Source organism: Emydura macquarii, unplaced genomic scaffold (genome assembly GCF_026122565.2).
Source record: "Emydura macquarii macquarii isolate MOO-44397 ecotype Brisbane River unplaced genomic scaffold, CSIRO-AGI_Emac_v2 contig_1253, whole genome shotgun sequence".
In the NCBI taxonomy this organism is placed as follows: Eukaryota; Metazoa; Chordata; order Testudines; family Chelidae; genus Emydura; species Emydura macquarii.
The window spans coordinates 34,537,200-34,555,408 of record NW_027131390.1 but is presented as its reverse complement, the minus strand read 5'-3'; the positions used below and the strand labels follow the sequence as shown (position 1 = coordinate 34,555,408).

Below are 18,209 nucleotides of genomic sequence, written 5' to 3'. Positions count from 1 at the left end.
GGTCTTAATATAGGTCATCAAATCCAATCTTAATGCAAAATTGAGCTGGAGAAGCTAGTCATGTGACTTCACTGGGGTTTAAAATACTAGCAAACAAGAATTGAGTAATACACATGAAACGTACAAAAACACAGAAAAAGGACACAGATGCTGCAGAACTAAGAAGCTCCATGCAATCTCCTATGGTATGAGTCAATGTGAATTTCAGTAAGACAGAGACTGCAGTTTGGCATGAAAAAACACTTTATTGAAACAAAACAAGGTGGTATCACAATTTTTACTCTATTTTTCCTACATTTTTACATAATGACTATCAGGTAAATATTACAGCGGTAGAGATTTCTTGGGTCACTCAATCAAATGTGATCCGAAAACTGCGTTCCTGTTCCTTACGGCGGCTCTCACAAACCTTAGTCACCTCCTCCACCTTCCTTTGCAACAGAGCTGTGGGGAGAGAGAAAAAACAATACACACATGAGGCTCACACGAACTTAATAAGAGACAGCTTTGGGCAGCACAGGTCTGAAAGAAAGAAGAGTGTTTCAGAAAGAATGAAGATCTAAGGTTAAGATATGCTGGGGAACAGGAGAGAAAAACCCAGCACAGGACACTGAACTGCACAAGGCTCACTGGATGGCTATGATGGCAGAAACTCCGGCAATACCCAAAAACAAGTGGGCAAACCCAAGAGGACTTTTTATCCAATCTTCCACCATAATCTTCCTTGCTGACCCAGCTTCAATTTGATTTATGTTAATTAATGTTATTTCATTTACTTTTTCAAGAAAAGTTTTACAAAATCAGAAACCAAACACTTGCTGAACTGAGTAGCTGGAACTGCTCCATACTTGGAAATATGCAAATGCACTTAAAACAAAACAAAAAGCATACATTATCCACTCTGCCCCCTTTGTGACCTATAATCCATTCGTAATTATGGTCTGTAAAGTAAGTAAATTACTGTAACAGTTCTGCATGCTGTAGGCACTGCACTGAAAGAGGCCTATTCTTGCTGGAAGCCCGTAAACGACTCCTCCAGAATCATTTCACCAATCTTTTTCATAAAGCTGCACTATGAGTCTGTAGTATGGAGACATTCTAGTCCATTTAAGTTCTTATACTACATCTGTGACACCAGAGAGTCTTCCAGTAGTACATTAAGTAATGTGATTAGTATTTATGATGTTTTCTTTCTTCTTTCCTCTTAAAGGAAAAGATATATATGGGATTATTATATATACACATTTTAATGAATGTAAGACATGCTGTGTGTTTTTGTTAGTGAAGGCAGGCTGAAGTGCATTTTGCACTTGGAACAGAGCATCACGTTTTGTATTGGTACTTAAGAGTCTGCAGGAGTTCATTCCAATCTTAAGCCGGACCCCAGGAAAGCTGTCCCTCCTGCACAAATAAGCTTTCCCTTTGCAGATAACATGCATTAAAATACCTGCAGTGGCCCATATTTTCAAGCACAAATAATTCTGCCAATTTAAATACCCTTTCAAAGCTCCATATTATCCAGGGCACTTTTTGTGTACTGTGAGTCTCAGCCCCACCGTCAGCTACACGTATATGCATCTCAAAACGTAATACTCCCATTACAAAGCAGAGCTCTCGCAAGTGTCCGGTCAGCTATGGTAACCTTCAAACTTTTAATAAGAAAATCAGAAGAAAGTAAAATTCCTTAGAGTTGTTTTGGCAAGAGGGGAGACTTTTTAAAAAGTCTTACATGCTTACTGGACTAATACAGTCTCTGGATGCAAGTGTTAAAGTTACATGAGTCTTATTAAGAAACCCCTCAGACAAGGTAACAGATGTTACAATTATTGTCTGGAAGAGCTCATTTGCTTTTATGAAGTGGCCCAGAAGGTGTTTTAAGGGAATGGGATTTACAAACTTCTGAAAAGTCTCTAATGTTTTACATTTTTAAAATCAAGAAAAATATAATGTTAGAAGCTCCACTTCTCCCAGCCCTGCCAAGGGGACAAGCCATTCTGGCTGTTACAGAAGGGGGCACGTGATGGGAAAACGTAAATAAGAACAGGAACTTTTACATTTGCTAAACACCCTGAGGGAACAAAGGAAGCACATGAATCATTTAGAGGGGAAAAAGTACATTTTCTAACATCAGCTGTTACTACCCCTGCTTGAAGGACTTGCGATACCATATTAAAGTTGACAGGTTCCTCTTTGAAACTTGCATATCCACTAAAAAAAATAGACAATGGACTATTCAATTAACCTAGTGATCTAATTGGCTGTACAGCCACGATTTATAATACAAGAAAAATTCTCACGCTAAGGGAACGAATTGCAACCCTTTTAATAATGATTTTCAGAAGAAGCAGGAAACTGTTTTACACAAGGCTGAAGTTTCCAGTACTTTCTACAAATGGACTCACAAATCTGCTGCTACAAGACACGTCCCAGAAGCTGTCAAATCTCATAATGACGACATGCACTGGATACTGAGAAGTTAACACCTTTTAGGTATCTGGAAGCCAAATACAGCCCTGGTATAAGCAGACACAATTCTATTTAAGTCAAGGAATTGTGCCTACTTTCAACGGGAAGGAGTATAAACCATGGGCTTGGGGACATTCAACAGCTCAGTTGAGAGTGCAGCAGAGCTGGTGTACCTCAGTCCACACCACATTACTCAACACTGCCCCCTAGAGGCTAATTAGGTTTAGCTAAGGAGACACACAAACCAGCTAGAACACTCAGAATCCTTTACTGGGAGACAGATGGTTCCTGGTCATGAAAACAATGTGTAATAACTTTAGAAAAAGCAATTAAACCCTGGAAGCATCCCAATATTTCAGTGAAAAAACCCAACCCCTGGAGAGCAATCTTCCTTTCCAGTACCAAGCATAACATCTGCTCAGTATTATCTTTTCTAATTGTTACTCTGAAACTTCTGCAGTGTCACTCAGAACATGGAGTTTCTACAGCTGCAGTGAAGAAATGTTTGACTCCCAGCTAACAGTGTAAGGAACAATCTTCTTGTCCTGAAAGTCGGAAGACAGAGACCACAGGACAGATACGGAAGTAGGAAGACCAATGGAGGTGACCAAGAGCATTTTAAAAACTGGCATCTGTGAGTCCCTCATAAGACATTTTCATAAAGAAAAGCCTGATAACATCATAAAAGCCCATGTTCATAAATAGGGAAGCCATTTTCTACTGATCTGTTTTAGAACAGTGTTTTTCCTAACATATTGAGCAAATGGCCAGGAATTCCATCCAGAAGCTACTGGGTCTATAGGCCTTTAATGGAGCACAAAGAGAGGGGGGAATCCAAATGACAATAGACTAGGCACTTGGGGAAGACTCCTTGTGTATCTTTCTGAACTGATCTACGATCAAGAAATACACACACACCACCACCACAACAAACCACACACACCAGAATTGCACTTAGTACTTTAACTTCATAACAAAATGTTCGTCCTGCACAGTCCACTACCAGCGCCAATCACTATCTAACTGATCTCTCAACCTTCAGTCCCTCCACTAAGCACTGAATAAAGAAGCCAATCAAGAGATTCTCTTCCCCTCCTCCTTCAAGACATCCAACCATCCTCCCTAAGCACAGCTCAGACCTGACATTTTGGCTGTCCATTTCTTTATTTCAAAAGGCTTCATTAAGGTTCTTACCAGAGTTCTGGTCAATCCACTGCAATGAATCCATGTGTGCATTCAAAATTTTACAGATCTGCTGGAGCTGCAGAGAAATAGATGAAAGATTTTAGGTGAGAGTTATCCTGTTGCAGTACATGGAAATGAACAACTGAAAAAGAAATACCAGTTAGACACCAGACTAGCATGGTCCTTGCTGCAGCTGTCAGGGCTAACTAAGTTCTCCATACATTAGCAAATCTAGCAGTCACTTCGCCCAGGTGAAGCTGGTACGGAAACAGCACATACCACAGCTGTAGGGGGACCTCTGGTTTGCAAAATATCCTTGTGGCCTCGTCTTTCTTAGGTTAATAGAGGTCAGAAGCATCATACCCATAAAAGGTTTACTCTCAAGGTGGTGTGGGAGAAGAGGCTGGAAAAACTCCCTGCTCTGCAATGTTCAGTGAAAGGAAAGTTCTCCACTAACAAGCTTATAGACAAAAGCCATGATGGAGTTTATAATCAAGTTGATGTATAGGAGAAATAGATGAGAATTCGGGTCTGAATTAGAAGATGACAGCTGTACATGGAACAGAGGAGAATTCTGATCCGTCACAAGGAACATGCAAGAAACATAATAGTAAGCAGTATTACAGCCACGCTATCTGTTGTAAACATATACAGTATTTGGTTCTAAACCTAGGCAAGAGATTGCCTTTTGTACTTTGGGCAGCTGAGTGGTACACAGAGTACTATGCAAAGTTCACACCAGAAATCTGATAGGTCTGCAGAAGTCTACAATATGGTGGGAAATATCTCACAGACTTCAAATATATTTATATAAAAGATAAATACAAAAGGTAACTAATTGTGCAAGGAGGTTTTGCAATCTCACTGCTGGCAGTATTTATGTCAATGTGACCCTAGAGGAAGCATAAGAGAGCCTCATTGGCTTGTGCTGAGTTTGGCCAAGAGGAAAAAAAACCACTGGGGAAAAAGAGCTGTGAAATCCTCCTCAAATCCTGAAAATACAAATGACGTGAAGAGTATTCACAACTACACAAATTGTGTATGAGATTTTTACCACCTTGACAAGAATACTAGGCTCATACTCACTGGGTCACTGGTATCGGCAGGGCCCCCAGATGTGTTCAGGTGCTCGATGATGTCTTTGAGATCCTGGGCCATACGCTTCAACTGAGCATCTATGTTTTCAGCCAACTTATAGCTGCAAAGCACATGGGAGGAGATGAGGTCAGAGTGTTTCAAATCAAACAGATATACCAGGTACTCCGAGGAACGTTTTGCTACATGAACTAGGCAACACCAACATTCTTTCACAGAAGACAGACGTGTGAAGACTTGTGCCTTGTGGGCTCTGACATTTAAAATTCAAGAGAATATTCTCCTCACACCCTGCCAGAGAAGTAAAACAAACCAACTGGTCTGGACTCTGCAAGACATCTCTTGGACAAGTCAGACACCCTCTCTGGTTACCTTACTAGAATTCACCAGTCCTTGCCCTAAAATGCTTTCAGGATTATTCAAATCTCACAGAGTGTTTCCCTGCCTCTAATCAGCACCCATAGGATTTCACTTTCAGAAGTATTGGAGAGATCATTCCAAAAATTAATAGTCTGACCTCAAATAGCTAGTTGAGTCTACATCCCTCAGAGAACTCCATTTATGCTACCTAATAAATTATACTGCCAGCTCTACTTCCCCATTCCTCTATCTCCACTTCCAATATGGGAAATTCAAGTCACTGGGAAAATTATGTTCAAGAAAAAGCTGTTACTAGTTTCCTCGTCCTATCGCAACCTTCTATAATGCCCTGTACACCAAGTTTAGTTCTTCCTGTTTGCAAACATTACCACATTAGGTCTGCCCTATCAGATGCTTAACTAGGATGACTTCCTTACGTTCTCTCCCGCTCCTCATCTGCGTGCTGCAAATAGATAGTCCCACTCTGTTCCTTTACTGACTCCTCCAGAGGGGTCAGCAAATCTTCCAGCTCCTTTTGTTGTGACAGGATGAAATCAAGTTCCTGATCCAACCTGCAAAAAGGCAAATGAACAAGTGAGCTACTGAAAGCAACATAGGGGAGAGTTAGATGTTGTGTATAAACTCTACAGCATCATGAGAAGGCTGCAAAGAGATGGAAAGAACACTACAGCAAGAAAACAAAGCAAGTCATTAAAGCACTCAGTCTCTTTCTTACCTCTTCTGATCTAGCTTCACTTTCTCCACTTCTCTGTGTAATGACGTAATCTAAAACCAAACAGGAACACATAGCATTTAACAGATTGTACTAACAGAATTCATCTGTTATGATGTAGGGGTAGCAGGAAAGGGGAGGGATTGAGAAAACAAACACCATGAAAACTGTACTAGGAAGAGGAAATAGTTGCATAAATGTTTATAAAGAACATTTTAGATTTAGCACTGGAGTTTTGGCCACAGAAGCCAATTCCTAGGCAACAGCTGGCCTAAGATTTCTCATTTTATCTGGGCAACTCTTAATCATGATGGGCCAGATTTTTAAAGTTGTGTAAGGTGCCTATAGCAGCAGATAGATGCCTAATGGGATCACTTCCCCCCAAAAACCCACCAATGGAAGTTTGGCACCTAATTGCTTTTGAAAATCCCACTGGGTGCCTATTTGCATCCTTGGGTGCTCGAACACCTTTACGAATCTGGCCCTATGTGAAAAGCAAGTTGATAAGGCATGCCATCTCACCTTCTCTCCATTCTCAATCAGTGTCCGATCCCAGGCATTGACCTGTGTTGCCTGGTGAAGAAAATGCTTCTCCTGGTCCTCCAGTTCTAGGCTCCACTTATTAATCAGACTCTCCAGCTGGGCATAAGTCATCACTGGGGGAGCACTGGGGTCAGGGGAGTTGAGAGAGCATTGAGCATTAGAATGAATACAAGCTCAAAAGTGACAAGATATAAAAGCTGACGCCACAGCTAGTATTAATCACACAATCACTGAATTACAAACAGAGCCCGACAGAGAAGCCTTGTCAGGACATAGTTTTTCTCTAATACTTTCTATACTGCTGCAGTCCAATACCACCACAGTCTCTCTGCCTGAAGAAGCCTATTCTGGTTCCGCCACTCAAAATCCAATATACTGACTGCATCATGAATTTGAACACTCACTCTCCATACCCAGCCACTGAACTAGGGTAGTAGGCAGTAACTCAGTTGGTGGAAAAGACTCACCTGGTTGTTGTGGTGGCTATCGTGGCAGTAGAAGTCACAGCACCAATGGTACCAGTGGTGGTCAGCGGTTTAAGATTCAAGGTAAAGCCTGTGCTAGGGGCAGAAGAAGTGCCTGGAAGGAAAGATTTAGTGTCACACCACTCATAAAAGGAGAGGAATGAGTACAGAGGAGGAGAAGTTAGTTGTGATCTAGTGGACTGGCCACAAGACTGGAAATTAGAAGATATGAGTTTTATTCACAAATGACCTTGACTGATCTTAGATTAGCCGCTTCATCTGAGTTTCTCCATTTGTAAGATGTGGATAACGCTACCTACCCACCTGTGTAAGATGCTATGAGATATCTAAAAAGCTCTATCTTTACAAGCAGGAAATGGTGGCTTATTTCTCTTCATTTTCAAATTATATTAACATTGATTTATGTATAATCAATTTTGCTACAATGGACAGGGATGGACTGAAGATCTCCAACCTCCCTTTCAACCTAAGTGGCTCTATTAAAGTGAGGGACTGGAAGCTCATATTTAATCAGGTAATATTGAGCAAGATACAATGCAAGCTTTGCCCACATCTCTCTCAACCCAGGTCTGGAGCACCCCAACTGCTGTAATGGTGGAGCCACACATAGTTCTGCCAATGCATGCAATTTCTGATCGCTGATGAACATCCAATAATAAAACTTGACAACTGTATAACACCTTCTGTTCCAGGATCTCAAAGCTTTTTATAAACATTAAGGAAACAAGCCTCAGTGCCATTAGGTGGTGGGCAATACTACTATTTTACAAAAAGGAAAGCTAAGGCATAGACTGGCAAAGATCACAAAGCAACTCGCTGGCAGAGCCAGGAATACTGTAGGACGCTGCATCCTGGATCTCAGTACTATGCTATAACCAAGTCTAGACAAGGACTTGTGAATGGTCAGGTGCAACCCAGAAGTGCAAATACCTCCCTGGTTGATGAAAGTGGGGAAAAGGCTCCAAAATTTTGCATTCTCTAGGATCCAGGGCAGGGAAGGAACTAGATGCAACCTTCCTGTCCTGTTTCCACCCCATCCCTGTCACCCCAACTAATCCTACTGCAGCTCCTCAGTCCCTCCTCATTTCTCCCTCCCCTCTATCCCCACACAATGTTCAGCTGTCAAGCAATGTTTCAAGAGGCGATGTGGCCCTCCACAGCCTCCTGATGCAATGTTATGCCTGCTGTGTAGGAAGGCTGGAGAGGAAGATTCTATCCCACTATCAGCACAGTAAACCACTGTCCAACTCTGATAGCCCCCACCCAAGACCCCCTGCGATTTCTTGCTATGAACACAAGTCCACAATGGCCACAAAGAATTGTGGGACCAGGTGAATCACAACAAGAAACAGTGGATGGTTTTCAGACCCTGTGTAGAAAAAGAGATGAGAAACATGGGTCTATACAATAGTTTTATCAGCATGACCATTCTCATCCTTTTCATCCATTTTCAGCATCTAGTCCTTACTGGTGGTAGTGATGGTTGCTGCAGTCGTTGTTCCAGGGATCTTTAATCCAAATCCAAGAGTACCCAGACTGGTTGTCGCAGTTGAAGTGCTACCAACTGTAAACAGAAGAGAATGACAGAGTTTCCTGTTTGTCCCACTGGACAGGGATCCCCTTTAAAATGTTATTCTGCCCTGTGCACTAGTCCCTGTTTTATCTGTGCTAGCAAAGAACCAATAACTATTTAGCTGAGGGAACACCTAGGTGAAGAATGGCAGGCTGAAACCATGGATACATGCAGAAGGACTCATAGCTGTTTTAAAAGATCTTGTCAATTCAGCTGCAAAGCTACTAACCATTATATATGGGATAATTTGAAACTTGCAACATTTAACTGATACAAACTGCTAGATGAGGTAATGAAATCCAAACACCAGGCTCAAAGAACATAATCCTGGAAGGATAACTTCTCAGAGGCTAAATGAGAGTGAGGATTACAAGTAGGCGTTAACTCATTACGGAAACAACCCATTGTTGTCAAATACAGCACCCTGGATATGGCTAAACTAAAAAAAAAAAAATCACTTGCCAAATTTACTAAGCCCCATGGAGATACACTTCTGAGAAGGGCTGCCAAAATGTAAGCAGAATGAAGGAATTAAGCCAAATTAATTTCTAGAAGAATTCCATTAACTTCAATGGAGTTACACCAGGGACAAGTTTGGTATGAACGATTCCATACTCATTAAGTTTTTGCAACATGTCATATAATTTGGTTGGAGTGATCTGACTAGATTGTGTTCCTATGAATTCAGAGTCTAAAGATCTCAAAATACCGTGTTTTCGTCTAATGCAAGTGAGCTGCTATTTCTTACTTCAGGTGGCCCAGTTTTGCACATTCTCTCTAGCAAACTGCACTGTTTCTCTCTTATACAGAGAAGGGAGATGATCCTGAAGTTATGTAGTGTACACATTTATTGATGGACCCAACTTTCTGCTTTTACGTCCTAACACCTGAAACTGCTAAACTATCAGATAACATTTAAACAACAAAATAATTCTGGTCCCCAGAATAAAGAAAGTGTAATCTGTGAACAAAAAGCTTCACAAGCAGTACAGCCAAGGTACAGACCTTTATCTAAAGAAGGAGAGAATACCTGAATGCCATGGTCAAACCAAAAGCCCTCCTTCAAGGCTCTTTGCAAGGGCAGGAGCAAAGACAATTAGCATTCTGGAGAGCTTGAATCATAAGCTGATCAAACCAAGAACCACCTTATCCTGAAGCTTCAGGATCTTAGAACCACATGTAATACTATTGCAAATAAAATAAAATAAAATAAAATAAAAACAAAACAAAACATTCTGGGATGTATTAGCAGGAGTGTTGTAAGATATAATTCTTTCACTTTACTCAACAGTGATAAGGCCTAAGCTGGAGTACTGTGTCCAGTTCTGGGCACCACATTTCAGGAAAGATGTGGATAAATTGGAAAAAGTCCAGAGAAGAGCAAAAACAATTATTAAAGGTCTAGAAAACACGACCTACGAAGGAAGATTGAAATAAAACTGGGTTTGTTTAGTGTGGAAAAGAGAAGACTGATAGGGGACATGATAACAGTCTTAAAATAAAAAGCTGTTATAAAGAGGATGGTGATAAATTATTCTCCTTATACACTGAGGACAGGACAAGAAATAATGGGCTTAAATTGCAGAAAGGGAAATTTAGGTGAGACATCAGAAAAAGCTTCCTAATTGTGAGGGTAGTTAAGCACTGAAACAAATTATCTAGCGAGGCTTGGAATCTCTGTCATTGGAGGTTTTTAAGAACAGGTTAGACAAACACGTCAGGGATACTCAAGATAATACGTAGTCCTGCCTCAGTGCAGGGGACTGTAGTAGATGATGTATCGAGGTCCCTTCCAGTCCTACATTTCTATGTTTTTTCTCCAAGTACTTGGAGAAAATCTGGTAAATTATCCTGTTATTCACACAGCAAATACATAAGCTACTAACAAGCTGTAGGTGGGCAATCAAAAAATATTCTCCAATAGCCAAAAGGACTGTAGTGCAATAAACGCACATTTTCACTTCCCAAACGACTTTTAAAAAGTCTCTCTGGCTATGTGCAAAGTGGTGTTTTTTGTACAAATAGCTGTATTAAGAGCAGAAATCCCTCTTTGTGGCAAAATACTTGTAGCTCAACCGGTAAAGTAATTTGCTGTAGTCAGGTTTGTCTCCCTGTTGTTGACTATAATGACTGTTAACACCTCTTTGTAGGGTAGGAAAGTGAGAGAGCAGATGGACACAGGGTGAGATTAGGACAACTACCCTAAAGTGAGCAAAAGGTTGTTATTTCCTGGAATGAAGTTACTAACACCTGCAAAGGAATTATCCAGATACACAGCATGTTAAAACCGCCAAATATTCACACACACCCTTCTCCAAACCATCACCTCACTTGGAATGGAATGTGATGACCTGACCTGAGCATCATAAACACTACCTCAGAGACACTAGCATAGTGAGGGCAAGTCTACACTGCAAAATTAAGTCAACTTAAGTTACTGTGGTGGCTGTATGTTGAAGTAATTAAATCAATGTTTCATGTCCACACAACCCTCCTTCTGTCGGCGGTGCATATCCTCACCAGGAGCACTTCCACCAATTTACCTGAGTGTGGGGGCACTGACAGTTCCGGGCTGTCAGCACCCAGACACCAGGGCTAAGGTTCAGTACCTTGGCCACCAGAGGCTAACAGCCAGAACAGTCACCACAGTGTCTATACTGACACTGCATCAACCTAACTACATTGACTTAAGTGCTACACCTTTCATGGAGGTGGAATTATTAGGTCAGTGTAGTGGACGACTTACTTTGGCAGGAGCAACACTGTAGTGTAGATGCTTACAGAATTATATTGACATAAACTGCTTTACATTGACCTCATTCTGGACTGTAGACCAGGCCTGAGTTTAACACATGTAAGCAGAGTCACTGGCATGTTCAGCTGTGATGACAACATCAGGAGAGCAGACACAAAAAAATTCAGAGTTAGTTAAAATTGCCATGCTTCTCACATGCATTATGTTCCGGACAAAGTTTTCTATGCAATGAACAGGTGCAGCACTGACAGGATTTTTGCCCTAAAGCAGACAGAGAAAAGCTGTCACTATCAAAGACCAAAACAGCTGTAGTTACCTTATCATGATTCCTCCACTTTAGTGAAAAAACACAATCACTACAGACAGAGCCTGCCAACCTATCCTTTGACCATTTACTTGCCAATAACAGGATGGACTGTGAGTAGAACTGTCTTACATATGTTCTGTGACTTACGTGAAAGGCCTGTGGCAGCAGAGGAGCCTGGTGCTGAAGAACTTGCTATGGATGCAAACAACGTAGGCCCAGATGAACCAAGAAGGGAAGCTGTGGTGGTAGGGGCTGTGGATGGTGCAGTCAAGCCTAGAAACAGAAAAAACCCAAACCCATACAAACACATCCTTCTCTGAAGCTTCAAGAGACACACTCAAAGTGAACAAAGCAGAGAATGGGACCTTTTCTTGGACATGAGTTTTCTCCATTCATGTACACTAAACTTTTTATTAATGCAAGAGTCTTCTTTGAAGCTTGCTTTCTGAAGCTATTTTCCTGTATTATGCCTCATCAGTATTCCATATCTTTTCAAGTTTAATCTGAAAGCATCTCTTTTTTCCCTACCACTCTTAAACTTCCCTTTCTGTTTTATTTTTACCCCGTAAAAAATTGTGAAATGCAGTTTCCTATGCAAAACTCTGTGCAAAAATAAAATTAAGCTGTACAGTAAAATAAGAAGGTGCTTAGAGAACTTGCAGTGCTTTGACGAATCTGACCAATGAGCAAATTCACTGTAAGACTAAGTATAATGCGTCCACTCCACTCCTAATTTGATCTGCTCTCCACACTCCAATAAGCAGAACTACGTCAAGCAGGATAGTCAGCTCCCCTTCACCCTGACCCATCTTTCCTGCACCATGCCCCAATCATCACATACCTCCGAGTTTGGTTCCAAATGATAAACTAGGTCCCTGGATGGTAGTAGCGGTTAACGTTCCTGTGGGTGCAGAGGTGGCTGCTGTGGAGGCGAGTATTCCAAAATTTAAACCTGGAGATTAAAAAATACAAAAAGAATGAAACAAAGCAAACGGTTCTCAAACAGAGACTCTGAAGTACCTGGAAATGTGGCAAGAGACTGAAAAAACCCCGCAATATCCCAACTAGTAGAGCTAAGAGTATCTGTTATCATGTTAATATTGATGTTTCTCTGACAGACCTAGATCCAGCACTGTCAAAGGGATTCACTAGATCTAATAAATTCTGTACATAACAATTGTTAAGATTTGCTCTAATGTAGCCTAACTGCAGCTGACCATCGCCCACACAGGCTCCAGACTCCCCCCACTTTTTAATGACCAAAAGACCACCACTGTAACTTTCTGCTGATATACAAAACCTGACTTTTTGCTGCTGTCTATTTTGTCCCTGTCCAAGGTACTGGAACTATTTTTAATGGCCTGGGAAGTACAGTAGTAGCTTCAAATACCTGGCACAGAGTCCACTAAGCAATTGACTACAATGCAAGGTCTTTTTACTCACATACAGATCTTATTTCAGAACTGATTTACAAATGCAGCCAATTTTCAACTTGCTACCTGCACCCAGGAAGTGGCAGAATTATTTCAGTCCTTTGATGCTGAGACCCAGAACTTCAGGAAAACACCATTCTAACAAGCAATATTCATCTACAACAGTCACAGTACTATGGTACCAAAATGTTTCCACAAAGGATTGTGGAACCGGGATTGCAAAGACCTTCCAAGTCCTGCAGACTAAAGGTCAGATGATCCCACTGTCATCTTTGCAGTTCTGTTTCTTTCTACACTCTTATTTCAGCCCATCATGTATGGGAGTGTCTAGATACTCGCACACAAGACATGAGCAAGTCAGTAGCCCAAAATGTAATGAGATAAGCTTGCAGACCATTATGGTCTTAGATTCAAGTGCTGTGAAAAATGAATTTCCTCTGAGAAGTGGACTAGAAAAGAGACAGCTGCCTATTAAGCAAGATGGACTGATTTGTTGAATCAGTGCACGCTCAAATATTTTACTCCAATTCTTACCGTCACTTCCCATTACAGCAATCTGCAGCTGCAAATGAACACACTCTCCTGCTAAGGTTCTACTGTGTGCATTTTCTAAATTTCATATTATCTGGCTGGTCTCAAGAGATAAAGCTGACCATGGACATTTAGGGTACAAAGTGTACTCTATAATTCTGTGACATTATTGAGACCATCCCCATCCCATAAATATGCTATTTCAAAGGCTACATGAAAAAATGTTACAGACAACTAGAGACTTTGGGCAGGCATATATTGGAAAATGCTAACCTACAGGCACTGGTTCAGTTTCCCACCAGACTGAAACAACAGAATTCAGTGTCCATTTCTCAAACAAACCATCAATTCACCTATATTATAGAACTTTTATTAGGTAAATACCATTTCATTCACATAATTTCAGAAGTCAGCTGACTGAAGGAGTTTTAATATGGATATAGTACTGTTAACACTTGGGCTGCCATTTCAAGATCTGACACTCACCTGTGGACTGTCCCCCAAGATTGAAGGCAGGGGCTGGTTGTGCAGTAGTCGTTGCAATGGTGGTGGCAGCTGGGGCTGCTCCAAAGGTTAACCCCGTAGGTGCTACTTGCTGAATTGTATTTCCTACAGAGCTGATATTAAAGTTTGGGGTTCCAGTCTGAGCTGTTCCACTGCTGGTGAAGTTGAACCCTCCAGTTGCCCCAGCCTGCGTGGTGGCGGCGGTAGTGGGGCCAAAAATGAAGCCAGAAGGAGCCGCTACCTGACTCGATGGCACACTGCTTGGTACAGAGCTGGTAAGGGCAGTACTGTTAGCAAGTCCAAACCCTCCAGTGATTCCTGTAGTCTGAGCAGTGGCACTGCTGCCCAAGTTTAACTTTGGTACATTTCCCCTAGATGGAAAAAAAAATAGCAAGATGAACTAATCTGTTTATGATACAGTGCAGCAAGCTGCTGAAGGGCAGTTTTTTATAGCTTATCTTTAACGTTTTAGATAAGCAGAGTTTCAAGAAGGTCAGTCCTTTACCAGATTTCTTTGTAGAGCACTGGATTTAATCTCAAAATGATTATAGCTCAGTTCTGACATACTGTATTATAACCCCTGTCATGCCCTAACTCCCCTTATCTTGAGGCTTCCTTAATTATCTCTTCTCAGTAAAGACTACATTTTCCACACCACTTTGTATGCCTGGAACAGCCACTCTCCTTCTATACATCAAGCATCTTCCCCATCTTCTTTTGAAATCCCCACAAAACTCAATACTTTCAGCTGGCTTTCCACTGGTGTTTTCCCCACTGCCACTCCCACACAATGTATTGTTAAAAAAATTTACAAAAAAAAAAGAAAACTCAATGATGGCAACTCATGAAAAGGACAAGAACAGATGCTTCCTCTAGTTAGTTTCTCTCTCATTCCCCTTGTGTCTTTCATCCTTTCCCACCACAATGAAATATCATTATCTACCTAATTTAGACTGTAAGATCTTCAGGAGATGGACTTTACAAATATACAAGAGGATGAAGACCATAAACACCTCTGATGCTACGTAAATAATGAAGACCATGATTCTGATTTAATCACCCATCTATATGCAGGCTTCAATTTCAATTTGGTATGTCAGATTCTTTGACATACTTAATGATGGTGGAAGAAAGAAGAAGGATGAATAAAAATGACAAACTAATTTTTGGAAGGGCTAAGGTTTGTTTGATAAGCTTTCCCCCTAACTCCATTTAACAGTCTCAGGGATCATACTTACAAGTGGTGGAAAGCATTGCTTTGAAAAGCACGATGGAGATCTCAGAAAGGAAAGAGTAAGGTCCGACTTTTTTTTTCAGGGTTTGACTACTGCATGTTTCAAAATTGGAGAAGCAAACAGTAGAGCTCCAGGACTGCCTGGTATGCAGGCTTGAGCTGACCTGAGTTTCAGTTTCCATCTAAGCATCTAATGCTCATGTTTGACATTTGGTTAAAGTCCCATTTGGGTAAAGTCCCACTTTAGCTGAATCTGCAGCAATCTCTGTTCCTTCAGCATAACCATCCTGAAGTCTGTCAGAATGGCAACACTGGTAATAATTTCAATAACTAATAGTACTCATCATTCTCTATTCTCCTCCCTTTTCCAGTATCTTCTGGGTATCTCATTGCAGATGACCACTCAATAGAAGTAGAGTGGGCAAGGCAGCTGCATAGTAGTGTTTCTCCATTAGTGTCATTTGAAACTTGGTGAAACTAATATAATCCTTGCAGAATGAAGCTGACTTATCAGCGCTGCCAAAAAATACTGGGCAGAAGCAAAACAAGTTTGATTTCACTGGGCTAGGAATTTGACAAGATTCTCCTACTTAGTTATAGGGGGAAATATCCAGAAAGCTTCCCCAAATCCTCAACCACTGCCTTAAAAGAACAATCTTGTTACAAGGGCTGGATGGTCCTTCCTGTGCTGGGAGAGGATAACATTCCAGATGCTGGGTGCAAGGGAAGATATGTTTTCATGAAGTCTTTTAAAAACTTCAGACCACTTGAAATCAACTTCTACTCACCTGAAAATGACACAAGCCCTTAGGAGGGCTATAATATTTTTGTTATCTATCCCAAGCCTTGGGATCTAAGTCTGAAAAGAACTAGCATGCACATGACACAGTTACCAGTTGAGCAATCTCCAGGATGGGTTGGAGAGATTCTTAGTCCACATTTGTCAAGGGTCTTTACAATTAGTGAGTGATATGACTCACTAGAGGCTCTCGCAAACGTGCCATATTGCAATCTGGATTCCAATATGAACCAATCCTGAATTTGCTTCAGTTTGAACTGATTCCAAAGTGATGTGTGAGATACAACCCAATCCATTCGCCTTAATACATATTTTAAACATGTACCCCAGAAAACTGATACCCTCTGCATCTCCACCCAACTAAAGGAGTCTGTATAGTTCTTACCCTAGTGAGAATACGTTTCCTGCCGGGGCTGCAGCTGATGTGGCCGGTGATCCGAAAGTGAATCCAGAAGCCTGTGCAGATGTAGCTGGGGTGCCCAGGGAGAACAAACCTGTAGACTGGGTGCTTGCTGCAGGGGTCTGAGTTTGTGTCCCAAAACTGAATCCTCCTCCAGTGGCAGGTGTGGGGAAGGAATATCCTGTTGGTGCTGTGGTGGCTGCTGTCTTTGGAGTGCCAAAGTTGAACCCTCCCCCAGCAGAACCAGATCCACCGAAGTTAAATTGACTCATGATGATTTCTGACTCTGGGAAGAAAAAGAATAATTAAAAAACCACCCAATTGCCCATTGAACTTTGTTCCACCCTGATTTCTGACTGGCTAAGGAATTCAACTGTTGTGTGCAACAATGCATTGTGAGTAGGTGATGAAATACAGTTAGTGTGATTCACTCTCAATGTGCTACTGAGCTGTACCCTGCAGAATAAGGAAAGATAAAAGCGTTAAAATGGTCCTATGAATATTTCTACCAGCTAAGCACTAATTCACCACAGACACCAATGACTGCATAACACATATGTTAACTAGAATATTTGCTAGTCACTAGTGCAGTGTTCTTAACCTGGGGTTTTAGAGGGGTCGCAAGTGCAGAGCTGGTATTGGGGGTGGCAAGAAAGGCAATTGCCTGGAGCCACAGGGGCGCCATGAAACTAAGTTACATGCCTCAGCCCCGTGGGGGTGGGACTCAGGCTTCAGGGGTACAGTAGTTTGGAAAGGTTAAGAACCACTGCACTAGTGCTTTAAGGATGAGCACTAATGATCTTGGCCTTAACGTCTATTAATCTAAGGAGGAAGGCAGAGGCTGCCAACCTAACCTGGGACACACCTGAAAACACAAGGATGCACCCCTAGGAAAATCCATTACAGTTGCATACAGAGATCCTTTACTGAGCTGCAACTTGGCTGTGCCATGAGAAGCCAACAACAGTTGACGAAGCTAGGGGTAGGATCACTGCAGATAGTGCTTGCAGCAGCCCCCCAAGCAGGCACTATCTGCAGTGATCCCAACCCTAGCCTAGTCAACTGTTGTTGGCCTCTCATGGCACAGCCCTGCAGCTCAGTAAGGGATCTCTGTATGCAGCTATAGTGGATTTACTGCAGCAGGCACCGCGGAGAGAATGCACCCCCCACATAAACATCCCATCACCCCAAGAAGCCACGTGCTGGGCCCGTACCACCCGGGGACGGGCAAAGGAAGATGTTCTAGAGTCCAAGACCAGCACCCCATTGGGCTCATCTAGTCTGAGCTGCTGCATCGCACAGACAGGCCAGAGTCAAGTGTCTCTGTGCTGAGGGGCGCGGAGGATCGGGGCGAGCTGCGCGGGGCGGGGAATCAGGCGGGGGGGGGGGGGGGGGGTTTCACCAGGCGCTGCTGGGCCCCGCCGCGTGCCGCCCGGAGTGCGACAGGACACAGAGGGTCAGAAAGGCCCGTCAGGTCACCGGCCCGCCCGAGCCTAGCGAGCTGGGCAAGGCCCGGCCGGGGCGCGGCTCAGGGCCGCCAAGCCCGTGCTCCTGCGGGAGCCGCCATCGCTCCCCGAGTCCCCACCCTCGGGGGGGGGGACCAGGCGCCTCCTCACCTCGTCACTCAAGGCCCAGGCCCCCCGTTCTTCTTTGCGGTAGATCGCGCGCGCCAGTCTTGACGGCGGCCACTCAATCAGTCAGAGACGGGCTGCGTGCGTGCGTGCGTCACTTGTCGCTTACACAACGCGACAACAATCTGCGACCTGAGGGCTGGGCCCCAGCTCCGCCAATCACCCGCAGGGTTGC

At 42.6% G+C, this 18,209-nt stretch overlaps 1 protein-coding gene across 2 annotated transcripts; it reads right to left on the bottom strand.

Annotated features, from left to right (window-relative positions):
- Nucleotides 1–225: 225 nt before the first annotated feature.
- On the bottom strand, nucleotides 226–18,156 carry NUP62CL (nucleoporin 62 C-terminal like). 2 transcript variants are annotated; one of them, XM_067548429.1, is made up of 13 exons: nucleotides 18,020–18,156; nucleotides 16,389–16,689; nucleotides 13,953–14,341; nucleotides 12,344–12,454; nucleotides 11,650–11,775; nucleotides 8,336–8,431; nucleotides 6,850–6,961; nucleotides 6,362–6,506; nucleotides 5,843–5,892; nucleotides 5,544–5,678; nucleotides 4,738–4,849; nucleotides 3,661–3,727; nucleotides 226–444 (listed from the first exon to the last, which is right to left on the bottom strand). In XM_067548429.1, the coding sequence occupies exons 2-13, from the start codon at nucleotides 16,673–16,675 to the stop codon at nucleotides 353–355; spliced, it is 1,722 nt and encodes a 573-aa protein (XP_067404530.1). In that variant the 5' UTR covers nucleotides 16,676–16,689; nucleotides 18,020–18,156; the 3' UTR covers nucleotides 226–352. The 2 variants fall into 2 exon arrangements, with proteins under 2 accessions (XP_067404530.1, XP_067404531.1); XM_067548430.1 differs by lacking the exon at nucleotides 18,020–18,156 and adding an exon at nucleotides 17,806–17,824.
- Nucleotides 18,157–18,209: the final 53 nt, after the last annotated feature.